Raw genomic sequence first — 22,405 nt, 5'->3', positions numbered from 1 at the left:
TCTGCAAACAGATTATGAATAGTCTTTGGCTATTTACTTCTTTTATGGAAGTAAAATTCCAAAGGCCAAAAGGCCTTTTAGAACTGAACATTTCATTCTTGTAAGAGCGCTTACTTTGAGAGAAAGCTTCTAAAGTGTTTATACTCATTCTACTTTCCTTATGACCTCCAAAACTGAAGATGATAGCAAATATTCCTTCTGCCAACCTTGTTTTGGCAATCAACTAAAAATACTTTGAGGGAACATACCCAGAGTTTAACTTAAAAAGCAAACAAACAAAAAACCCCAAACAAACCAACCCACCAAAACAATTAAACAAAATGCTTTTATGTATGCCCACTGAAATAAAATCTGGGACTTTGTGTATGTTTCTTAAACCACTGAAAAATACCAGGTAAGCAAATAAAAATTTGATAGCAACAGTAGGACTGGCTCCAACATCTCATACCCACTATGGAACTGTTACAATGAGCAGTTCTAGCACTGGGACTCCTGTTCTATCTTTCTATTAAGTGAGAACAAAAACCAATGCAGAATGAATGTATAATGAGGTTTTTTTCCCTTTAGGGTTCAAACGTAATGTAAACATTACCTCCACATGTTCCATGTTTGTTGTTCGTTGGACAAGCACGTTATCTTTTTGTAACATATCTCTGTATTTAGCAGTTAATGCGTTGTACTGCTTATTAGCCAGTTCTAGCTCAGACAATGGCACACTACCATCCAACACTTTCTGCAGAGCTGCAATCTTAAAGCTAGCCATTTCCTATGAAAATAATCAACACAATGGGTTACTATGGTCTGCTAGACCTTTAAATAGAAAAATTAAAATAACTCCACAGAAAAAGAATACCACTTAATGTAATGCTTTAGAAATTGATACTGGTTTATTTTACTAAATTACTGTCCATCTTTATAAATTACTTGCAATAAACAATGACAAAATTTCTCTGGGTATTTTTATCAATTACTGCCTTTCAATCATATGTTATAAAGATGAGTTAATACAGGCCTTAGCAACCTGCAAGGCCAAAAAGCAAGATTTGGCTTCACATGACACTTTCAATAAAAATAACTTGTTGAAGAGACTTCAGAAGGGGAAAATAGACAGATTTCGTATTATGATGCTTATTTAAATACAGAGAATGTTTTGACAAAATTTATAACAGCATTTAACAAGCAAGCATTTGAGTAATGCATTCAAGAAACTAGTACTGCCTCCATTTAAAAAAAGTATTATTGCCAAAGTGTAAAAATAAAAATGTGTACTATTACTGCTATAAAATATACCTTGAATCGCTGCAAGTTTCCAATCTTCCCTATAACCGCAGTTTCTATATGTGTTATTTCACCCTTTAGTTTCTCATTTTCTCTTCGAAGATGCCGTTCTGTTTCAAGTAAAGTTGTATACTGCCTTGTTAGTGACCTTTCATTAACTCGTAAAACAGTTATTTTCCTATTATTTTCTGCAAGTACTTTTTTTGTTTCATCAGGATCCAGCTGAAGTGCGCTGAGTAAATTCTGTAAAATATTTTTTTTAAGAAGAAACTTGTATGGAAATACGGTAAAACTCAACTATGTAGACAAGCTTTCTCCTACATTTTTTAATCTTAAGTGTAAAGATTCCATTAATCTGTCTGAAATAATTTCTTTTTGCTCATAAACTATATACACACACTCAACACATGCATAAGCATACAATATTCTAAGAAAAGAAAAAAATTAAATCTTAAAAATCATTTTCTGAGGAATAGAAGCTAAATACATCTTACTGAAATTTTAGTTAATGCTGACATTTTCAGAATTTAGAACAAAAATAATTCTCTACATTCATTGTCATAAGTCTTCTCCCCTTTTACTATAATCAAAACAACTATATTGGAACAATTTTCTAAACCAAATAGAATCCCTGTGGTTCCTAACAAACACTAATAATGTCCTACTGTGAGGACCAAACCAGTATTTGTAAAGTAACCACAGAACCCCTCCTATGGAAACATGGTTGTTTGTGTGTATGTGCACACATATGTGTTTGCATGCATGTATAAATCTGAGTGTGGGTGGTGGGGCTTGTGGAAAACGAACTACAGCTACTCAGGTTGAAGAAGGCACGTGAGCTTTAGCTTTGCTGTTGCACACATCAGCTAGCCAAGAAGACAGGGAGTAGAAATTTGAGCTGTAAAATCCCAGATTCCTGACACTAATGAAGAAGAGAGAGCAGGTAGTTAGAAAAAACTCCAGAGTCCAGATCCTGGAAGCCTGAAGCCATGAAAAAAATCCTAGTTCCATGACAACTGGCAAAGATTTAGCTTTTCTGATCAAGAAGCCCGTTTTACTTAAGATTTGACAAACAAACAACACATTTTCTTGATCATTCACAGTGAATTAATTTCAGAGAAATGTTTAATCTGAAAATGTTCACCTAATTCTAATCAAAATTACATACTAACAGAAATTAATACTAAATGATAGTATGTATTTCTTATCTTGCATAGGATGTGTTTCCTGAAACAAAAGCTATTGGGAAACTAATTTCTTAAAAGATCTCAGCAATACTTTGATAGCTCTGCTGACATCACAAAACTCCATTATATTTTAAAGACATTCAAAAATAAAATCCCAGAAATATCTTTATCCTGATACAATCTACTGTGACTCCGGTAATGCAGAATAAGATACTGAACAAATTAAATAAGACGGCGCTCGTGCTCACTCTCTCAAACATGCAGCAAAAACATCTGCGCAACAATTTCAATTTCACTTTTCAGGAAATATATTTAGACTTAATTGCCTCAGGATCCAATTATTTTGCAAATCAATTACAGTTATGAACATGATTATAAGAAGGACCACATACCACTACAGTTACCCCTCAGTAGAAGAAAAGGGTTAGAAGTCAGCTGTCTAAACTTAGGCATCCACGGTCATTTTCACCACCTTGTGATATCCTTGCCCTGGGTCTGCTTCTCTAAAAGGACATGCGTGTCCCTTATGTCTTCTGTTATATTTGGCAGCTTTTGCTATCTGCTCAAAGGCACCTGAAGCCGTCTAAAATTTCACTGTGTCTGTGATAAGGCACCTGCATCAATTCCAGGAACTTTTAAATAACACCTTCTTAAAAAGTTATTTTTCGGTTTTCTCAATAGAATATTGAATTCAGTCTTGGTGGAAGTAAACCAAAATAGAAAAACTAATTCTGTTTCCTGTTTTTGTGAAACAGTGATACACATACATTAACAGGTATATATAAATAAGATGTAGTTCAAAGTAATAACCTTAATTCTTAGTATAAATTAATGTGTTTTCCATGGGGGTGCCTGCACTGCTTCTCCTCCCAATCAAACAGCCTGGATAACAACTGCTGTTAAAGAGAGCAGCGTGAGTGTAAATAGTGCGTGTGAACAGAATACCTTGCAACTGTCTGAGAGGCTGTTTGCTGAAAACTGAAAATGTTAAAGAGGAAGATGACCATCAACAAGATTGAATAGTAACCATAAAGTTACAGACTTGAAATAAAGTAGTCGGCTTGAAGATTAGTATAAAAAATAAGCATAAAAACTCCTAACAGTGAGAGCAGACAGAGTTACAATGCACCACTCATAACCTAGTTCAGTTTCAGAAGTTTCACCACTGTCCCTGCAGATGTGGGCGCTTCTGCCCTGCTGGAAAGTTGAGCCTCGGCACTCCAGCCAACGGTCTGGCAGCACCAAGTGCAGCAAGTAGGGACCCCCACCTTGGGTGTGTGTATGTGACCTCCTGGGGTGATTTCTCACCAGTGCACGGATTAGCAGCCTGCAGGGAGGCACACAGGTCCACATAACACTGGAGCACCCCCACATGTACACAGCACCCCAGAGCACACACAAGAGGTGGTGTACACAGTGATCTTGCACTCTTAGGAAAGGGGGTGCATGCTGGTAACTCAAGAGGCCAGGGAGTGAATATAACTCTGTGAATGTGTGGGATGAGAAATATTTGAGATTAATTCCTAAATGGTGCTTAGAGATTTTTAAGTCTCTAGTAACATTCTGTATGTGCCTTAACATTGTGATTTACCTTTTTTGTATTGTTGATACTGATTCTGAATGTATAATTCACTGATTGCTAGTTATTTACATTCCACTAATCAATCAATAAACCACTTCCTTCTGATTTGATCTGAGCAACTTTCCCTGCAACATTTTCTCCATCTAAGAAATTACAATACTGTATTAAAACCTCTATGTATTAAAACCTTTTGAAAAACGAAAGCAACAAAATTACTTACAGAATATGCCTTTATTTTTGCAGCATCCTGTTCTTTTTCCTCTTCTAGCTTTTTCTTTTCCTCTTTCATATCTTCTGATTCTTTCTGCCAGCTTTCCTTTTGACTAAAACAGTAATTAAATATTTTCATTTAGAATGATGAATGACTTGATGATTTTTAAAACTGTAACTAAAACAGCAACCCTGAAATATTGCAAACCGAGATACTTATTTTTAGCAGTAATGTAATTTGAAAAAGCCATTATAAGCTGTAAATGGATTACTGAAAAACTATCCCCTCTCTTTGGGCTGCAACTGGTTTAATGATGAAAATAATTCTTAAGTTAAAGTGTCTTATCTCTTCTTCACATGCGTACTATAGTGCGGAGATAGAGATGCTTTCCTGCCCAAAAACATACACACATGGGATTTAATCTGCTTTAAATTACACACTTGTGTTTCAAATTAATTACTTTCTTGAACGTGTTTTCATAAAAATAGGTGAAGTTTAAGATTTTGCAAATAAAAACATTTCCAATTTAAGTACCTCTCTGGAAACTCCACACCTCCCTCTTATAGGAAGGGAGACAAAAATCATACTACTGGTACTTACTATGCTGTTAGCCTGGAAATGGGCCTTTTCTTTTTGAAGCAGACTAGGCCCAGCAGATTTCAAGAGGTAATCACAGTTGTGGCAAATAATTTGGCTAATAAGATTTACAGCTAGATAAAATGATTTGGCAAATAATCAGTGATTCTTTCCATAACTGTTTTCTTTCAATGAGGCACTTAAGTTCATTAGCTAGGAGAAACAACGTGGAAAGGGAACAAAGCTTCTGCAGTTCCTGACAGACAGAATACCTAAGTTGATTTTGAAGTATTTTTAATTAATCATACAGATTGGTACAGTACTATAAGGAAAAGATTACTTGCTCATACCTCTGAGAATTCCCCACAGCATAGTAGTTGGCTCTTTCTTTAAAAGATATCAGTTCAAATTTCCCTCAGGAAGCAGACAATTAAGCTTAGGTTTACTATATCCAAATTCTGCATTAGAGGTCAGACTTCTAAACTAAAGGGCAGCCAGTGGCTGTAATATTGTCTATTTTTTCAACGGTTTTACAAACCTTTCCTTCTATTGTATTCATTTTATTTCAGATGCGTACAGTATGTCCTTTCCCAACCTAGTTTTTCTATTTCGGTGAAAAACAAAAACATAAAAAGATTCAGCTTTGTTTTGGCCCAAACTACTCTCCTCTATCCACTTTTACTATTTATTTGGAAATAAAAAAGTCTATGAACTGTTCATACATGCCTAATAAGGAAGTTCCTATAGACCATATAGGATAATTTAGGCTAGCTTAAGCAAATAATCAAAGGTATTTCAGAAGTAGTATTTTCTCTTCAGAGAAGATCTCTTAGTTTCTTCCATAATGGAAGAAAACAGAGCAGAAGGAAAGAAAATGCTCTGAAAGTGAGTCTTTATGGGATGCCAAGTCAAAGAATTTCCTAACTCCAATCAGTAACAGGTTTGGAGAAGGAGCCTTGAATCATCATTTTATCCCTGTCACTGGAGATATCTAATTTAGTAGTAAATAAGGCAGTATATTATAGTCTTTAATATTTTCAAAAAGCTATAGATTTAATGCCTCAAACAGAGATAATGTTATCTGGGAAGTCGTAACTGTTTCAAAAAACAAACAGAAGGCCCTAAAAGAAAAAACGCCCTTCTTCCAAAAGCTGTCCAGTGACTCTTCATACAATCCAAAGCTAGAGAACACAACAGTGTTAACTGAAGAACCCAAATCACCATATTCATCCCTATGGTCCTAGCAGATGAAAATCCTTTTTTTAATATAAGAAGAATTTTATAGAAATTAGATTCAATCAAGTATATAAAGGAACTAAGAGTCTGAAAGAAAACAAAGTCCTGATGATCTAAAATTTTGAAACAGAGATCTCTGACTGTATTTGGATAACAGTTTACTTTCTTTCCCCCTCAGAAAAACTGTTAGGACCCATACTTGAAAGCAAAAGAAAATGAGACTGAAGAATCTGTAATACTAGTTTCTAATAAAATACAAGACACTGGATGCAGAAAGCACAATGCAATCCTCATTATAAAGTATGAAATATGAAGAGTCCAGCAGAAAATGTTTTGTAAGAGTTTTCAGAATCCTTACAGGTCTAAAGAAAATATATGGAGTCCATACCCAGCAGCAGCATTTATGACATTACCCAAAGAACTAGTTCAAGACAGCAGCAAATCTTGTATTCAAAATTATTAAACACTGATAGATGAACTTTTGTAATTCAGAAAGGAGAACAGTACCTTTGATATTCTTTATACAGCAAGCCTTGTTGATGACGAATTACTGCAAATTTCCGCTTGTAGTCCTGTACTGCATCTTCTAATTGTTTAAGTAACTGTTCTTTATTTTCCAGTTCCTAAAGATTATTTTGCAAATAAAAATATTGAAGTGATTAATACAGGTTTTAAAGATGAAAGGATTCATCAAAATGCCAGTTCTCCCTTGTGTTTTCAATGATAGATGTTTCTGTCATGAACTGTGTGAACTGGAGATATGAAATGTGTATTTTCTTTAGAAACAACAGATGAAAAATGTCCAATAAACTTCGGCGTTCATATTAGTAATTGCGAAATAGTGTGTAAGTGCACTGTGGATTACAGCCCTTAAAGTTCAAAACACCATGACATGTTGCTAGCCTGCAAAGAACACTGACTAACTGGAAAGCAACGTTTTCCTCTCATGTTCCCAAATACTCTTCTACTTTATAATCATATACAGTTAAAAAATATTCTCTAATCAACAGAATTGATCAAAGACAGAACAAAATAATTTAATAATAATAATAATAATAATTTAATAATAATTATTATTCTTTTTACTCCAATTCTCAAAGAGTAAGTTTTTCTTTATGCTTGTCTACTATGTTTCCCATGGGAATCACTGGCTTTGGTTTCAATGTATTTATGCCTCTTTTCAGAAATGTTGACATATTTTTGACAAATAATGGAATGAAAATTTATATGGCAAATCGATATAGACCTTTGCTGTATAGAGAAAAGCTGTTCAGAGTAGGATTTGCACATGCAGACTCAGGTGTGGAATCCAGACAACAGTAAGAGAGAATTTCTCATAGAAAGAGTGCAACTGCAGAAGTAAAAGGAAGAGTGGGCAAATATTTAGATCAAAATTCAGATTTAAAACAACAAAAAAAATCTGAATTTTTGTCAAAAATTTAATTAAGTATTGCCTTCCAGTTTTACAACACAGGAAAATACTTACAGCTTTAAAAAAACAGAACAGCCCAAAGAGTTCACTGGACGTCAGACCTTCAAAATAATTTTGGCGAGTTCTAACATGTCCATACTTGGCATGGTACTAGATTTTGGAGGAATTAGCTACATGTTACGAATCAAGGAGTAAATGAGTTACCTGTACAAGACGTATTAAATATTCATTCAGAGAATTAATCATATTAACACTTGAAGGAACCATTCCTTCTGGAAGATTCACTATTCGGAAGACAGTATTGGCACCTTCTGACTGACTTAATAAGCAAATTTCATTTTTCAGTTGTGCAATCTAAAGAAAAGAAACAAAAATATAAAGTAGAAGCTCTTGCTATTCAATTAAAAAAACTGTCAGAAAATACGTTGTTTTCCTGTGCTACATCAGTTGTTATTAACAACCTAATTCACTTTCACTTATATTCTAAAGCATTCAAACACTCTTTAAAGTGTCCTTTTAAAAATGCTGTGATTCCATAAATCATTAAATGCATAATATCTTAAGCCAAATTTATCTAATGGCTCCAGCAATCAGGGCAGCTTCACATATCTGAGGATTCACCACAGCCTTATGCCAAATTGTTTCAAACAGTGCATTTCTATTCCTTTTAAAAAGATAAAATTTTGGAAAGAATTCTGCAGTGGTTATTTGATGGTTTATTCTAAACAAATCTTTGCCTTTTCATTTAACTTCTTAAAAGCCCTCTGGTTCTTTACTCCAACAGTACATAAAACACTATTTTAAAATATTAGTTACTGGCACACCTTTTTCCATCATCAAAGCTGTTCTAAAAGGCAAATTTAAATTTGTCTTCTTTTAAAATAATACTCCATTACTAATTCCTGCCCTGGAAGAAGCATTCCACAGAATCAACTGTTTAACTTAAAATAAGATATAGGATTTTAGAGAACGATTCATCATATTCAAACACCTAATCTCTGTCACTTATTTATAAATAAAAATGCAAGACTACTGTCTTTTTGAAGAAAAAAAATCTGTAGAGCTTTTTTTGGTACAGCTCTCCCCAAAAGATAGGTGTGCCTGGTGTTTAACATGATAGAATATTCCAAGGATAAAGTAACATTAAGAAGAGTAAGATTTGAACATAAAATGAACAAATTGGTAGATCCAACACATAAATTTAATTAAGATTAATTTAATTAAGATTTTAATTATACTGTTCACATCAGCTACATTCAGTATCTTGTAGATTGTGTAGTTTTGTTCTAACTTATCAGAGCAGCGACTTTTCAAGTACAAAATAAATACTATAAAATAAATTGTATACCTTTTCATTTGCATTTGCCAGCTGATTAGAGAAAGTTGTTGCCTCCTTCTGAGTCTGTTTCAGTTCCTGTCTTAATTCTTCATTTCGTCCTGTAAGCTGGTCAACCTGAGCTTTCAAGTGCACACTAGCATCAAAGATTCCCTCTGAATTCTTTGACTCCATTGCCTAACGCGGTAAACATTTAATTAACAGAGAAAAAGTGCAGAAAAGCATTGTTTTTTCATAATAACCTGGAGCCTACACGAAATTAGCAAAAAGCATGAAAATTTAACATTTTAAAACCTACTTATCAGTTTCTGGATGGCATATTTCACAGACTGTGATTTAAACGGTTAATTTTTCTTGTAAAAACACTAATTTTTTTGGTAACATGTTTGATTAAAGAGCTTTTCTTACACATTTCCTGCAGGTCCCGTAGAGATAAAAGACATGCAAACAAACATTTACTTAAGCTTTATGACAGAGACAATAAACTTGCCAAAGACTGTTTTATACTATTCAGCCAAAGACTTTTTTTTTTCCTAATTCGTATTGGTAATCTCTTTTTGCTATATATTTTTAATTTGCATTTTTTTAAGCAGTGTCACACTACATGCTCATACTTGTAACTAAGGAAGCATATGTATAAGGCAGCTACTATTTAATTGTACAATAACGCAATAATTGAGGAGGATAAAAAAAAAAAAAGCCTGTAAATCCTATAAAGCTAAGTAATACTTTAGAAAGCAAGCTTACATTAACTAAACGATCCAGACTAGGGATTATTAAGGCTGTTTCTCCTCCCTTCACACTAGGATCCTTCTGCATTTCCTTGACAGCTTGCAATATTTCTTTCATTCCTTGTTCAAGTTGTTTATTCTCTTCAGATAATTCTTTTACTGAAATAAAAATTGTAAATGTATCTAAAAGCAGTGAAAAAATGAGTTAAGGTTTCCTAGGCCACTTCATCGTAATACTTGTTGATTTGATATATAAAAAGAATGTTTATACTATATATAGACACAACCAATTAGGAAGTTAAAAGTAGAACTGCTAGGAATAGCCAAAGAGTGTGTTTTGCTGGAGAATACTAACAAAAAGAAATGCTTCACGGAACAAATTTGACTTTACTGAACATTCTAGTCTTCAGTTTTTCCTGCTACTTTTTACTGTTCTTTAGTAGCCTGACTGGCTTTCACAAATCCAGAAACGTGGCTATCTTGGAAATGTTTGGGTGTAGCAATGAAGTATATAGGAATTACCAAAACTCCTGCTGAAGACTGAGAAAAAAGAACATTTAAATTATTTGTCTGTAATAAGGACTCTCAAGACATACAATTTTCCTGCCACCATTAGTTTCTCACTGGAATTCCAGAGTTTTCAGCACAGAGCAAGAAGTCTGGAAACTTTCAAAAAAACACAACAAACCTGTCAGGACATTCTCTGCATCTTAACAATATGGTACCTGTCCTGAAGACCCTTGGAGTGAACTACAAAATTTGGAGCAGTATGAGCAGTTTCACCAATTCTATTTTGAAAAGTCAAACAGAATTTTTAGAATTCATATTCTCTGGGAAAAAAAAATAAGATTCTTGTCTAGATAAATCAGCATTATTTTTATTTCAGAGCTTGCAAGCAGTGCACTTCAGCTTGCACAGGTACATTCAGCTTGCATACATACATACATAAGCAGGTTAATTCTCCAACAATTCCTTGGAGCCAGAAAAGCACTACAATTACACAAGTAAATTGTGTAAGTGTTATAACTGGGATCCCTCACAGACTTAAAGCCCTTGTTAGGTCTGATTCAGGAAGGAAAAACATGAGAGGTCCTAGTTCAATGTATTTAGCATGAATAAGCTACGTTTCGTGTACTATCACTAATTTAAAATTAGCAACACTATATATGTATTTATACACATGCACACAAAGATGTACACTAATAAAACCAAAATATTTTAAAAGTCATTAAAGAAAATTCAAAGCAATTCCAATTTGATAAATACCATTTACATTCATTGTTTTCTAATTATTGTGTTCACACCTGGTTTAATTCACAACCATTGTCTCTATAGTTCAGAAGTATATCAGAATGATTTTATAACCTTCTATGTACACAGCAAATTCAGTCATTGTGAAGGATATCAAAGTAAACTGCATTTAAAACAGAAATGGTAAAGTCAGATATTCATGGTCCCAATCACAGAAACTGAACTAACAACAAATAAGCAAACTATCTGCAGGTACCTGATAATATTCCCTAGTTTTAAAACAGGTTGCAACTTACATTTAGATTGAAATTTGGCTATAACAGTCCTGTTCTTCTCCAAGTCTCTCTCTCTCAGGCTTAATTCATTTGCAAGATAGTCATTCTAAAGAAAAGAACAAAGACTCAAAAATTGTACTTTCAGAATTAGAGTATTAGAATTTTCATAAGAGTCTGTGGTTAAATGAGAATAAATGCTTAAAAATATTGCTAATCCATATATATTCAGCAGTGAAATTACACAGTATGTAAACCAAAATGAGGTTCCATATAGAAGGTAACAATCAAAGAAACAGTCTCATCTTCACAGCAACAAAATTATCAGGAAAAAATTAGTTAAACCATGAATAAACTTTTATAAATATTTATCCCATTTTGGTTTTATTTTTAAACCTTGTACTACCTGCACCACCTGACCTGCATCTTTCAAGATTTAATTCTGCATAACTATTTAGCATACTCTTGATCAACAAATCTCTGGGTATCTGCTCATTCTAAAAAAAAAATCCAACAGTAAGTTAGTAGTACAGGATTCTATCTCCATTTATATACAAAAGAAATATATTTCCAAGACTTATCTTCCAAAATATTAAAAAAAATCCACTACTTTTCTACAGAAAATGCACTCCACAGCTTGGCTAGTGAACTATTTTAAGAGAAATCACAACAGCAAAGCACACTCCTGTAGCATGGAAAAACTGTTGTATAATTGAAAAAAGTCTGATGTATATAGACTTATACTTTCCATTGATCAATTACATAGCTCAACAGGCTCAACAGAAATGCCATCAGTTCCAAAACATTTCAGTTAAAAGACAGGAAAGACCTATTTGCTTATCTTCTACATTGTAACTGTGAAGTTTCCTCATCCCATTCTTAGATGGTTTCTCACAGACAAAAAATGCACACATTCTAATTTTAGCAATCTAGTGTTCTAGTCTCAGCCTTTTTTCAAATTTGAAGTAAACATTCATGAAAATTTCCTAGCCCACATCTGAATCTCCTGCCTGAAATTCAATGGCAACAGAGCTGGATTCACTAGAAGAATTACACAAGGTGTATCCCATATAACACTGTCTAGGGAAGCATGTATTCTTGGGTGATGACCAAGAACTGTTTGGACTAGATGATCTTCAAGGTCTTTTCCAACCTAGATGATTATGTGATTAACTGGAACAGTCTGGTACAGACCAAGTCTGTGAGACTCTGAGGGACTGGCTTGATCCATGCTCCAGGTGTATCTCTAGCCATCAAAGCTATGTCCTCCACTACATGGAAAACCAATGCAGCATTTCAACAAAAATGTACCAATTTAGGAAGCTTCCAGTGACTTATTTTTTTTCCATAATTTACCATGTGAATAAAAGAAACCACAGCAAGCATCCCGAAATCAACCCATTCTTTCACTGATTGCAGAGTTTTCAAAAAACCTTTTGAGAACCTAAAAGATTTTATCATTAGAGATCATTTTAATAAGTAATGGAATTTTTCATTGGAAATATTTTTTTCAGAAAACAGATCTACATTATCTTTGTCAGCTGGCAGGGAAATGGATAAAAGGACAGAAGAACCAACACAGGAACCTCTTAGATGTTTCCCAGAAGGAAAGCCCTTTCTCATTCCACAAATCTAACTTTACACTATCTGTTCTCTCTGGAGCTAGGAGATGATCTCCAGTCAAATAACATCTGCGTCTTTTAACAGAAATCTCATCTTCTATTTTTCATACCAAAGGACTAATTCAGTCCCTACTTCACTCAACTAACTCTTCTAAACTACCATTTGCGTGTCTCTTTATTTAAAACAATTTTTAAAAATAACCCTTAAACTATGTTATTTAAAATACAGTTGCAACAACTGATTTGTATGAGATGCAAGGCTGTCTGCACTAGTAAGAAAAGTGATGAGTGCTTTGCTTACACAGACAAGTGTAAGGTCTTACAATAAAAACTGTTCTCTCTTCATACCCATCTACATGCATGTACACAAGTGTTATGCAAACTTTTTCCTCCAACACAATGAAAATATATGCCTACTTTTTTCAATCCTATGTCAATAAACAAACTGCAAATTAAGATTTAGCACTTTTTTAATTACAAAAAAATGCCTAATTCTATCAGAACTATCCTTTATAGCTTTAATTAATAAAGATTAAACTAACACATCTTTATCATTTATCTTCCAAATAACTGCAATAGATATAAACATACATACTATAAAGGTGTCTCACCTGTGATCTAAGAAGGGCTAATTCTCTCAACTGCTCTATGACATTTTCAACAGGATCTACCTGACCTGACCTGAGTGTCCTGATTGTCCATTTTCAAGTCCACTTTCCAAAGCTTTTACTTGCAACAATTTTGTTGGGCATTTCTTTTCTTTCTCTTCTTGAAAGGTGGTTACATCAGAAAACTTTACTTGTGAATAGTCCTGCTTGTCCTTCAATGTCATTTGTGTTTTGCGCATTACTAACTTTCCAAGGGCAGATGCACAAGGAAATCAGATTTTGCTGAGAGATAGTCCTGGGCAAAAATTTTCCTGACCTGTTTGGTCTGAATTAGAAGTTATGGATACTTGATTCTGAAAAGACGGTTTGTTTCTGTAATTTTGGTTATTTACCTCTGAGGTCTGACACACTCTCTGATAACCAGAAAATGAACCTACGTAGTCTGATTTTAAGTCTTTTAACATCTCTCTATTGTCTATATAATCTGTTATCCCTGATGTCTGTATAAATTGTAGCTCTCAGTATAAAACAGCTTTATGTTATCACAAGAGTTTCAGAACTGCAGTTGTCATTAACCAGTTGTCACTCTGTCACATGTTTTGAACCTAAATGATCCAAATAAGTATTTCTGTTATTTTCCAAGTTATCTAAATTCTCAGGTATGCCAGATGGTCTTCTAGGTAGATTTCCCACAGCCTTACTGTTTTCAATTATATCTTTCTCTGACTTCGGAAGTCTAACTGGTCCTTCTCTATCTGAAAGTGTGTTTCTCCCTTCTATGTTACACAAGCTGCTAGCCTATATTCACAAACAATATAGGATATTCATTAGTCTTCTAAAAAAATTACAAATTATTGATTTTTGGATTTGTTTAAAAGCAGTTAATAAAAGCACCTAAAGTAACATTTGAACAGATATTTACAAAATAACATTATTTTTATTTTGAAAGAGAAACACAATGATTATTAACTTGTTTTATGAACCTACCTTTGCTTTTACTTCAGCAATATCATGTCTATTCAAGAAATCCAATTTCCTCTTATTTTTTTCCTTTTCTTCAGTAAAGCTATCAGTTATCTGCACATCACCAGAATCCAATCCTAATTGCAAGTAAATGTACAAGTAAAAAAAGATAATGAATTTTAAATTGGCAAGGGAATATATTCCATTTAGTATAAATGAGTTCTAGTTTTCTACCTGCAAAGTAGGGTGTAAACCTTTCCATTTAAGCATATTATGCTTCCCTGGGTGGCACAGAATTGAAGTTTTAAGATTTTTGAAACCTATACGTTATATAGATTTACTGGAAATCATGGTGAGATCATTTTGCGTCTAAGAACTACAGGCTAATGACACAACTCACACTGATGTATTACTAAGTTACTATGAAAATACAAAACCACTCACCTGTTCCTCAGATTCAATGAAATGTATTCAACCTTGTAATTTAAACAAATGAGTAAATATAAACATAAAAACATGGTATAGACCACATGTTTTTTAAAGGACAGTTTATATTAAAAAAAAATCCTACCTATTGTTGCAACTCTTCTTCCTTTCTCCTGAGCCAACTTACGAATCTGTTTTTTCAGTTCAATTCTTTCCTCTTCTAGTCTTTCAATCTGCATATTATCATTCACAGATCAGTATTTCATTTTGTTCAAAGACATGTTTATTATGTAGCTCTTACACAAAAATAGGATTTAACACTTGCCTCTTGCAAAAGAATCTGGTTTTCAGCTCTGTATTGCTGCTGCTTGAGTACTTTGCTGTTTCTGAATTCATCTAAATCAATCATTGTCTTTGGCTCAAGACCTGAAACACAGTATATGCTGTATAATTATTCATTAAGGAGGAACATTAATGTTAGTAATATTTAGAATGCAGTTAATTTAAATCAGAATATAACTAGTCAAGTAGAATTAAAGAAAATATGTTGATAGCTGAATATATGTATTTCTATTTATGTACACACATCTTATGCTTCATATAATAATGCCAGAAGAAAGCATAATTTTACTTCAGTTACTCACAAAAAAAAAAGGCAATAAAATGCCACCTAAAAGTAACTATATTCATGTTTAGATTCTTCTACGTAAAATAAGCCTATCCAAAGTTTTCTTTGTGTTTTCAATCTAGCATTACAACTTCAGTATGTTATGGTTTCTAAATACCATATTACAAAATTCATTAAGTGGTGTACAGTCAAAGAGGAACCAAAACCAAAAAAGCACTACAAAACCTATTCTCCTACTTTCTTTGGTCAAAGCAACCTGTAAGCCAAGTTCAGTCATGTACATTCCAGTTTAGTCATGTACATTTATGCAGTTTGTCCTAACTAAAATTGCTTGCAGAATATACAATATTATTTCCAAGTAGTTACTTAACAAAATATTTACATGATATAATGTTAATTAAATTCTTACACAATAAATAATTGAAAACATAACGGATGTAGCATACCTAAGCGTTCTCTGAGTTCTTCATTTTCATCAAGAAAATAATTTATTTTAAGTTCAAGTTTATTGACTTCCTTAATTAATGTTTCAATCTCATGATCTCGTATTTTGATTTGCTTTTTTAAACCTTTAATTTCAGCAACAGCCTCTTCTAAACCATATATTCCCTGTAAAAACCCAAATGGAAAGTAAAAACAAAACCACCAACACAAGATATAAGAAAATAAATTACTAATCTTTCATCATTACACAGACATGAAAAGTTTTTCAACCTGTCTCACTCTTCTGCACTATGCTTAGTGAGAAAAGTTACTGAATAAAAAGCAGATCCCGCAAATCTGTATTCTGACTACAGAGGAGTCTCTCCATATTTCAAAACTGAGTCCTCTTACTACACGATCCTTCGAAGAATTGTCTCTTGAGTGTTCAATTATTTTTCAATGGACTTCAGAAGCCCATATTATTATGTTATAACTTGTAAAAATTGTTAAGTAAGGCTAACAAATTGCAGGCAGTCAGTGACCACTAAATGTTATTATGAAAGAAAAAAAACACCCCACAATATCAGAAGTCATGAATTTAATTTCCAATTAGAATATATTTAATAAAAAGTGGAAGGACAAAAATATCTCCTAAAATATGTGAAATGCCCTGTCTGCTCTGAAAAATTGTTTACCAGTTCATAGTCTTTCATTCGTTTCAGAGCCTCAACAAGCTCTTTGTCCTTTTCTCTAGCATCTGCTTCTGCTAATTCTGCTGATTTCTCAGCCTCCTTAGTTCTCTCTTCTAGCATTTTTAACTTTTCTTGCATATCCCCAATACGATTCTGCTGAGCAAGAGATGAGTGACCTGAAAAGAAAAACCTTGATCTGTTTACAGTTCAACTAGGAATTCTTGATATCAGCCATTAAGCAAGACAGAAACACTTCTGATGATGTTATAAAGATCTTAATTTTCTGCTCTTTTTAATGAAGTGATTACGAAAGACTGTATATGAGAGCTTTTTTTTATCCCCTAATCATTCATTCAAACAATACTTACAAGAAGTAAGTGCATGTAAGGGACATCAGACTTTATTTTGAATTCCCTGTTACTACTCATTTGCAATTCTTGATAGAGCTGAGACCTCATATGTTATGCTCTAAGTTTTCTTAGGGTTAGGGTACAAGTGAATAAATTTAAGCTCAAATGTTTAATAAATGGAAATAAACAAAAAAATAGAGATTAATATTACTCAAATACTGCAATTATTTTTTTTATTTCTAGAGAATAAAGAATGCAGAGTAAATGTGTCATTTCTTATTTTCTTTTCCACAGACATTAAAATAAAATGGTCATGTTACCTTTATCTTTTTGGAGATCATATTTTAATTTCTCAATAACAAATGCATTTTGTTCCATTTCTTTGGTATACTGTTCCACTTGCTCGGTAAGCAACCTTATTTGAGCATCTCGCTCTTGCACACCCTACACACTCAAAAAAAGAAACTCCATTACAGTATTCTTCTTTACTGACAGGTAAGCTACCAACATAGAACACCACACTGTAAATGAAGAAATTAAAAGTAGCTAATACAAAACAATTTACAAAACATCAAATATACTGTACTTACAACACAGAGTTCAGATATTATCTAGAAGTTGCGTATATAAAGGTAAAGCAGGAAAAATAAAAGAAAGAGTAAAAGTACACAGTGCAGTAACTTGATTTAATTTTTAAGTGACTGCTTTAAAAATATGCTCATTTCCACAAAACTGCTCAAAACATCATGCTAATGACAGTTATCCAAAAAAGCAACCTCTATAACTATCTAGCCAGCTAAAACCAGACTCTACAACTGCTTATCAAAGTTACTTTTGGCTGCGTTCCTCTTCTGATCATCAGAGGCTGATTTATACTTAAGTGTTTTTTTCTCCTGAGAAGCTATCTGTTCCTAGTTTTGGAAAATTGCATGAGCATACCTCACCATACTGCTCGACCTACAAGGGCCCAACATGTAACATAAACATCATGATGAATTTCTTTAAAAAAACTGAAGCAAGGCAGAAAATCATCCTGGTATGCTTCTCATAATACATATTTCAGGATTCCTAATGGGACATGTTATTTAGTTATTCTTTTTACATTTTTCAAGAAAGTGGAGAAATTCAAAATCATAAAGAACTATGTAATTTTGTATGAATATGAGAGATGCTTAAATTCAACTAGCTCTATCATGGTCTGAACCACAGAGATCAGGTATGGCATCAGGTGAGACAAACACAGAAAATAAAACACTACGTAAGACTCTTCCTTAACTAACAAATTTAGAGGACAGAAAGTAAGCTATCATTTAAAGCCATTAAATTATGGATGCTTAGATGTTAAAGCAATCATTCTACTAACAGTTAGAAAAGATAAATATGGAAGTAACAGAACCAACTACCAAGAGATCAGTTCATACATACCACAAGAGAAGTTTCCTTTCTGCATTATCTATTAAGCTAACTTTGTAGCGGAATGAATTGACCTGTCTCACAATTCTCAAACACAAGTAATAGATATTCTGGTATTTGCAAACTATGAAAGACTAAATAGTTATCTGATCACTAGCATATTTAGTGAATGGTAATTTCTATGTGTGTAATTTCTCACATAGACTGTACCTGCTGAAGGGCCATTATACTGTTTCTGTCTACATCAAGTTGGGCCATTTTCATTTTCTCTTTCAAGTTAAGTAACATTTGCTGATACTCTAGGAGTTCCTCATCTTTTGAAGCTAAGATTTTCTGAAAAGAAGATAAAACACCATCAGAACACTTGAAATAATTCCTAAAAATAATAAAAAAGTATTAAAAAGTACCTTCCATTCATCAACTTTTGCATTTACAGCTGCCATGAGTGGATCGTCTTCCTCATTCTTTGCTTTCAGGTGGTCTGAAAGCTCTTGAACCTAGAAATGCCATTTGGATGAACATCATATCACAAAAATGTTTTGCTTAAGCAATCTATATATAAAAACACACTACATCAAGCACATACAATTTAACCAATTAGCATTACAGCACCAAGAGAAGGTCATGACTCTTAAGAACAAAGTATTACTAACATTTTGTACAAAAAATTGTGATCTTAAGTCAAGTTTTAATCTTTGCACCACATTTAAAGCTCACACTACTTTTAGAGAATATTTTAATAGAGCGTGTGTTTTTAACTAGGTATGTTGAATGTTTTCTAATTTAAGCTGAAATATGAAAATACAGGAGAAACCTAAAAAAAATTACATTCAATGAGTCAGTTCTTACTTGAAATTTGTAGTGTTCTTTCTCTTTTCTTAACTGATCCATAACAATATCAGATTGTTGCACAATAAGTTTCATTTTATTATATTCATCAGTCATCTTCTCCATTTCTTGCACTGATTCCTCAAGATTCTTCCTCATTTCTTGGTTTTGAATGTCTAACTTCTCGTTAGCTTCAGTCAAATTCTGCAAAATTAAAGAAAAAGCTGCTTTTAAAAAGTGCACATCTTGATACCTGTATAAGCATTCATTGATAGCTACCTTAGATGTAAGACTTGGAAGTCTTACATGAAATTAGCACAGATGACAGTGTTTTACCTCTAGATTATCAGCTTCAACAAATCCTAACAGCAAATAAAAGATACAGCTCTCATTGCCAGTAACTTCATTAGCTCTGCCAGATTCACAGATGCAGAGTATATGCATCACAAATCCCAACTGCATTGCAAATTCCCTTACTCCACATGACTTGATCTGTAAATTGACACAGCTTTGTGAAAAACTAAACATAGATTTTACCTGAATTTCATCCAAATACTGGACAAGCTCAAAGTTCTTTTTGGACAACTGTGTTCTGTAATCAGAATCCTCTCCTCTTCGTACTAGAATTGTTTCTTTTTGGGAATCTATTTGCCTCTGATAGTCAACTACATCCTGACGCAACTGTTCATTCTGCACAGAAAGCAATTCAAACTTAAATCTATTTGCAGAGTTGAAGGCAAAGTTGTTGCTTTTCTAGCAAGCTAACAGTCTTGCTAACACAGCAAGCTAAGACAGTCAAAACCCATCCAAATTCCTACAGTCTGCTTTTAAAAAACTTTGAAGTCTCACCTTTTTCTTTATGTGTTTTTTCTTCAGATTAAAAAGGAGAAAACAAGACCAAGAGAACAAAGCATGAAAAACATCAGAAAGTATCTTTTCTTTAGGAAGACTAAATAGGAATCAAAACAGAGACAAAATAAATACAGAGTTTTCTATACACATGTGCATGCATGTACATACATACATGCATATATGTAACAGGGCATTTTGAGGAATGATTCTCAAGGTTTCCCCCACAACATTAAATTAACTTTTGCTGCCTGTTTTATGCTCCCAGAGGCCAAGATTACAGGTATTAAATGGTATAAAACATCCATTTTTTTTCTAAAAACAGCTAGAAAAAGTTTTTCACGAGAATGATTAAAAAAAAAATTCTAGTAATAATGTTAAGTCTATCTTTGATTTATTTTTATATTAACTTTTGACTTTTTATAATTTTAACTAATCAGACAATCTTAACAAAAGTAACAAGCATAAACAGAATCCTGTCTAATATCCACCAAATCTATTTGTCAATAGTATCTAAGAAAAATACTAAAAATTCAACACACAAAATCCAGACAAACTTAATGCACAGTAGGAGTACATAAATTCAAATGTAGACACCTTCTGACCTCAATGAACTAAGCTTCATTAGAGTAGATGAACAATATATTTGCTAAATGTGATTAAAATTCCATATTCTCTTTGTACCAGTCATCAGGAAAATGCTCTAAAACAGAATTAAACATCATGCCACACCAAAGATTATAAATACATAAAAATAGTAATATACTTGTAAATAAAGTTAAAAATACAGTATATCAGCAATAATTCTTTACTAACCTCTCTCCTTAATTTGATGTTTTCATTTTCAGCATCTTCATTTCGAAGAGCAAGCTAGAACAAGATGGAAAACCTTTATATGTATCAATAACACCATAAACTATGAAAACAAAGAACTCCAGAAACAAAACAGAAAATAAACAGACAGAAGTTCCATTTCATCGCTACTTTTTTTAATTTCAGAGGTCTTTTCAGAACATCAGTTTTTCAAAAGATGTGCCAGAGCAGCTTTTAGAGATGTCAAGCTGAAGTCCTCCTTACCTCTTCATTCACTTTCTTCTCTTTTTCCAATTCTTTTTCTATATTGGTTAACTGTTTCTCCTTTTGTTCTAATTGTTTTTCCAGTTGGCGGATCTCATCACGTAAAAAACGAGTATCACGACCACCAGAAGATCTTTGTGCCATCTTAAGAGCATTAAAGTAACATTATAAATATAGTACAGTGCTTCAAAACAGAAAGAACTAAAAACCCAAAGCAGATGCTAAAACGAACGTTCCTAATGTTCAGGAAAAGAAACAGGAAGAGAATACTAGCTTATTTCAGCAAAACTCGTAAATCTCTAAAAAAACCCAGGATTTATTCAAGTATAAAAAAGTTCATTGTACATACAGGTTTTTGCAAACTGGAGGCTGATGAATATTCAAAAGCCAATAAAAAGTATTAGTAAAATGTTGGGCTATTACGTCTCTACTAGATTAAAATACCTGTCTAAATAAATGCATTTAAAAACCTCCACCAAAAAGCAGTCTGTAAACTAAAAAAAATTAAAACATACCTCTAATTCATTTTGAAGCTTCATCACCTTTGTTTTAAATTGATTTTCTGTTAAAATAGAACAGATATAGTGAATTACCCAACAAGATAGAAAGTACATAAAAGAACAATGGTTAACCTCAGGCTAAATATTTGGCTTTGCTGAAGTAACGGACTTCAGAGCAGTTGGTATTTTATTCAGTTCCCTAAATTAAAAAAAAAAAAAAAAACAAACTGAAAAAATACATTTAACAAATAATTTAGGAACAGCATAAAAAGCCTTGGTTACCACATTTGGCTTGCTCTTCCCCAGCTTTTTCAACTTCTTCTAGTGCCAGCTCTACCTCTTGAGCTTTCATCTGGGGAAAAAAGTATAAACAAAGAAGAAATATTGACTACTAACATATATTAAAAGATTGATCCACAGACTTCACATTTAAAATGATGAAAACGTTTACAAAAGAACATCGATTTTCTTTCTTTAAACAAATGAAACCACTCCCATTTTTCCCCATGAGGACAATTAAGAAGTTCTGATTGTTGAAATAACTTCTTTAGTAATTTATCCTACAGAGCTACTTTAAACATTCAAAAGTACACTGCTGAGAATTAAAAACAGTAAAAAAGTCTCTCAAAAAATCAATGCACTCACCTATGCTGCTGTTATTTCTTGCTTTCAGTACATTTATGAATAAATACGAGAAAGTATGATAGATTCACAGGATCACTTTTAGGATAGTGGTGTTTTTCTATTCATGGTGACATTTTTATTTACTCTAAAGCATCAACCTACCACAAAAACTTCTATTAAAGTCATTACCAATAACTCACAACATCTAACCAATTCTTGAGATGTGTGCATTCTCCATCTATAAAACTAAGGTTCCTTAACTATTTAATTATGTTAGTCATAGTCACTGCTACATGCCATAATCCCCACA

At 33.0% G+C, this 22,405-nt stretch overlaps 1 protein-coding gene across 4 annotated transcripts in view; it reads right to left on the bottom strand.

The window, feature by feature from the left end:
• CEP290 (centrosomal protein 290) overlaps positions 1-22,405 on the bottom strand; it is a 54,325-nt gene that overhangs the window by 28,269 nt on the left and 3,651 nt on the right. For 3 of the 4 annotated variants that reach the window (XR_012633408.1, XM_074902774.1, XM_074902773.1), the window contains exons 5-28: positions 21,754-21,823; positions 21,487-21,533; positions 20,972-21,115; positions 20,711-20,764; positions 19,895-19,915; positions 19,583-19,735; positions 19,067-19,249; positions 18,625-18,714; positions 18,428-18,550; positions 17,395-17,415; positions 17,125-17,248; positions 16,458-16,630; positions 15,786-15,948; positions 15,037-15,137; positions 14,857-14,944; positions 14,310-14,422; positions 11,117-11,201; positions 9,586-9,728; positions 8,851-9,015; positions 7,707-7,856; positions 6,578-6,693; positions 4,268-4,370; positions 1,291-1,521; positions 593-766 (exon numbers count right to left, since the gene is read on the bottom strand). Coding sequence is in view for 3 of the 4 variants with exons in the window: in XM_074902774.1 (XP_074758875.1) it covers positions 593-766; positions 1,291-1,521; positions 4,268-4,370; positions 6,578-6,693; positions 7,707-7,856; positions 8,851-9,015; positions 9,586-9,728; positions 11,117-11,201; positions 14,310-14,422; positions 14,857-14,944; positions 15,037-15,137; positions 15,786-15,948; positions 16,458-16,630; positions 17,125-17,248; positions 17,395-17,415; positions 18,428-18,550; positions 18,625-18,714; positions 19,067-19,249; positions 19,583-19,735; positions 19,895-19,915; positions 20,711-20,764; positions 20,972-21,115; positions 21,487-21,533; positions 21,754-21,823 (2,835 nt within the window). In the remaining variant the exon portion in view is untranslated. The remainder of the gene's footprint in view (positions 1-592; positions 767-1,290; positions 1,522-4,267; positions 4,371-6,577; positions 6,694-7,706; positions 7,857-8,850; positions 9,016-9,585; positions 9,729-11,116; positions 11,202-14,309; positions 14,423-14,856; positions 14,945-15,036; positions 15,138-15,785; positions 15,949-16,457; positions 16,631-17,124; positions 17,249-17,394; positions 17,416-18,427; positions 18,551-18,624; positions 18,715-19,066; positions 19,250-19,582; positions 19,736-19,894; positions 19,916-20,710; positions 20,765-20,971; positions 21,116-21,486; positions 21,534-21,753; positions 21,824-22,405) is intronic. The other variant, XM_074902775.1, reaches the window with a different exon arrangement.

Source organism: Athene noctua, chromosome 3, assembly GCF_965140245.1.
Source record: "Athene noctua chromosome 3, bAthNoc1.hap1.1, whole genome shotgun sequence".
NCBI classification, from domain to species: Eukaryota; Metazoa; Chordata; class Aves; order Strigiformes; family Strigidae; genus Athene; species Athene noctua.
The sequence above is the reverse complement of the archived record's forward strand: the minus strand, read 5'-3'. Positions and strand labels throughout refer to the sequence as shown.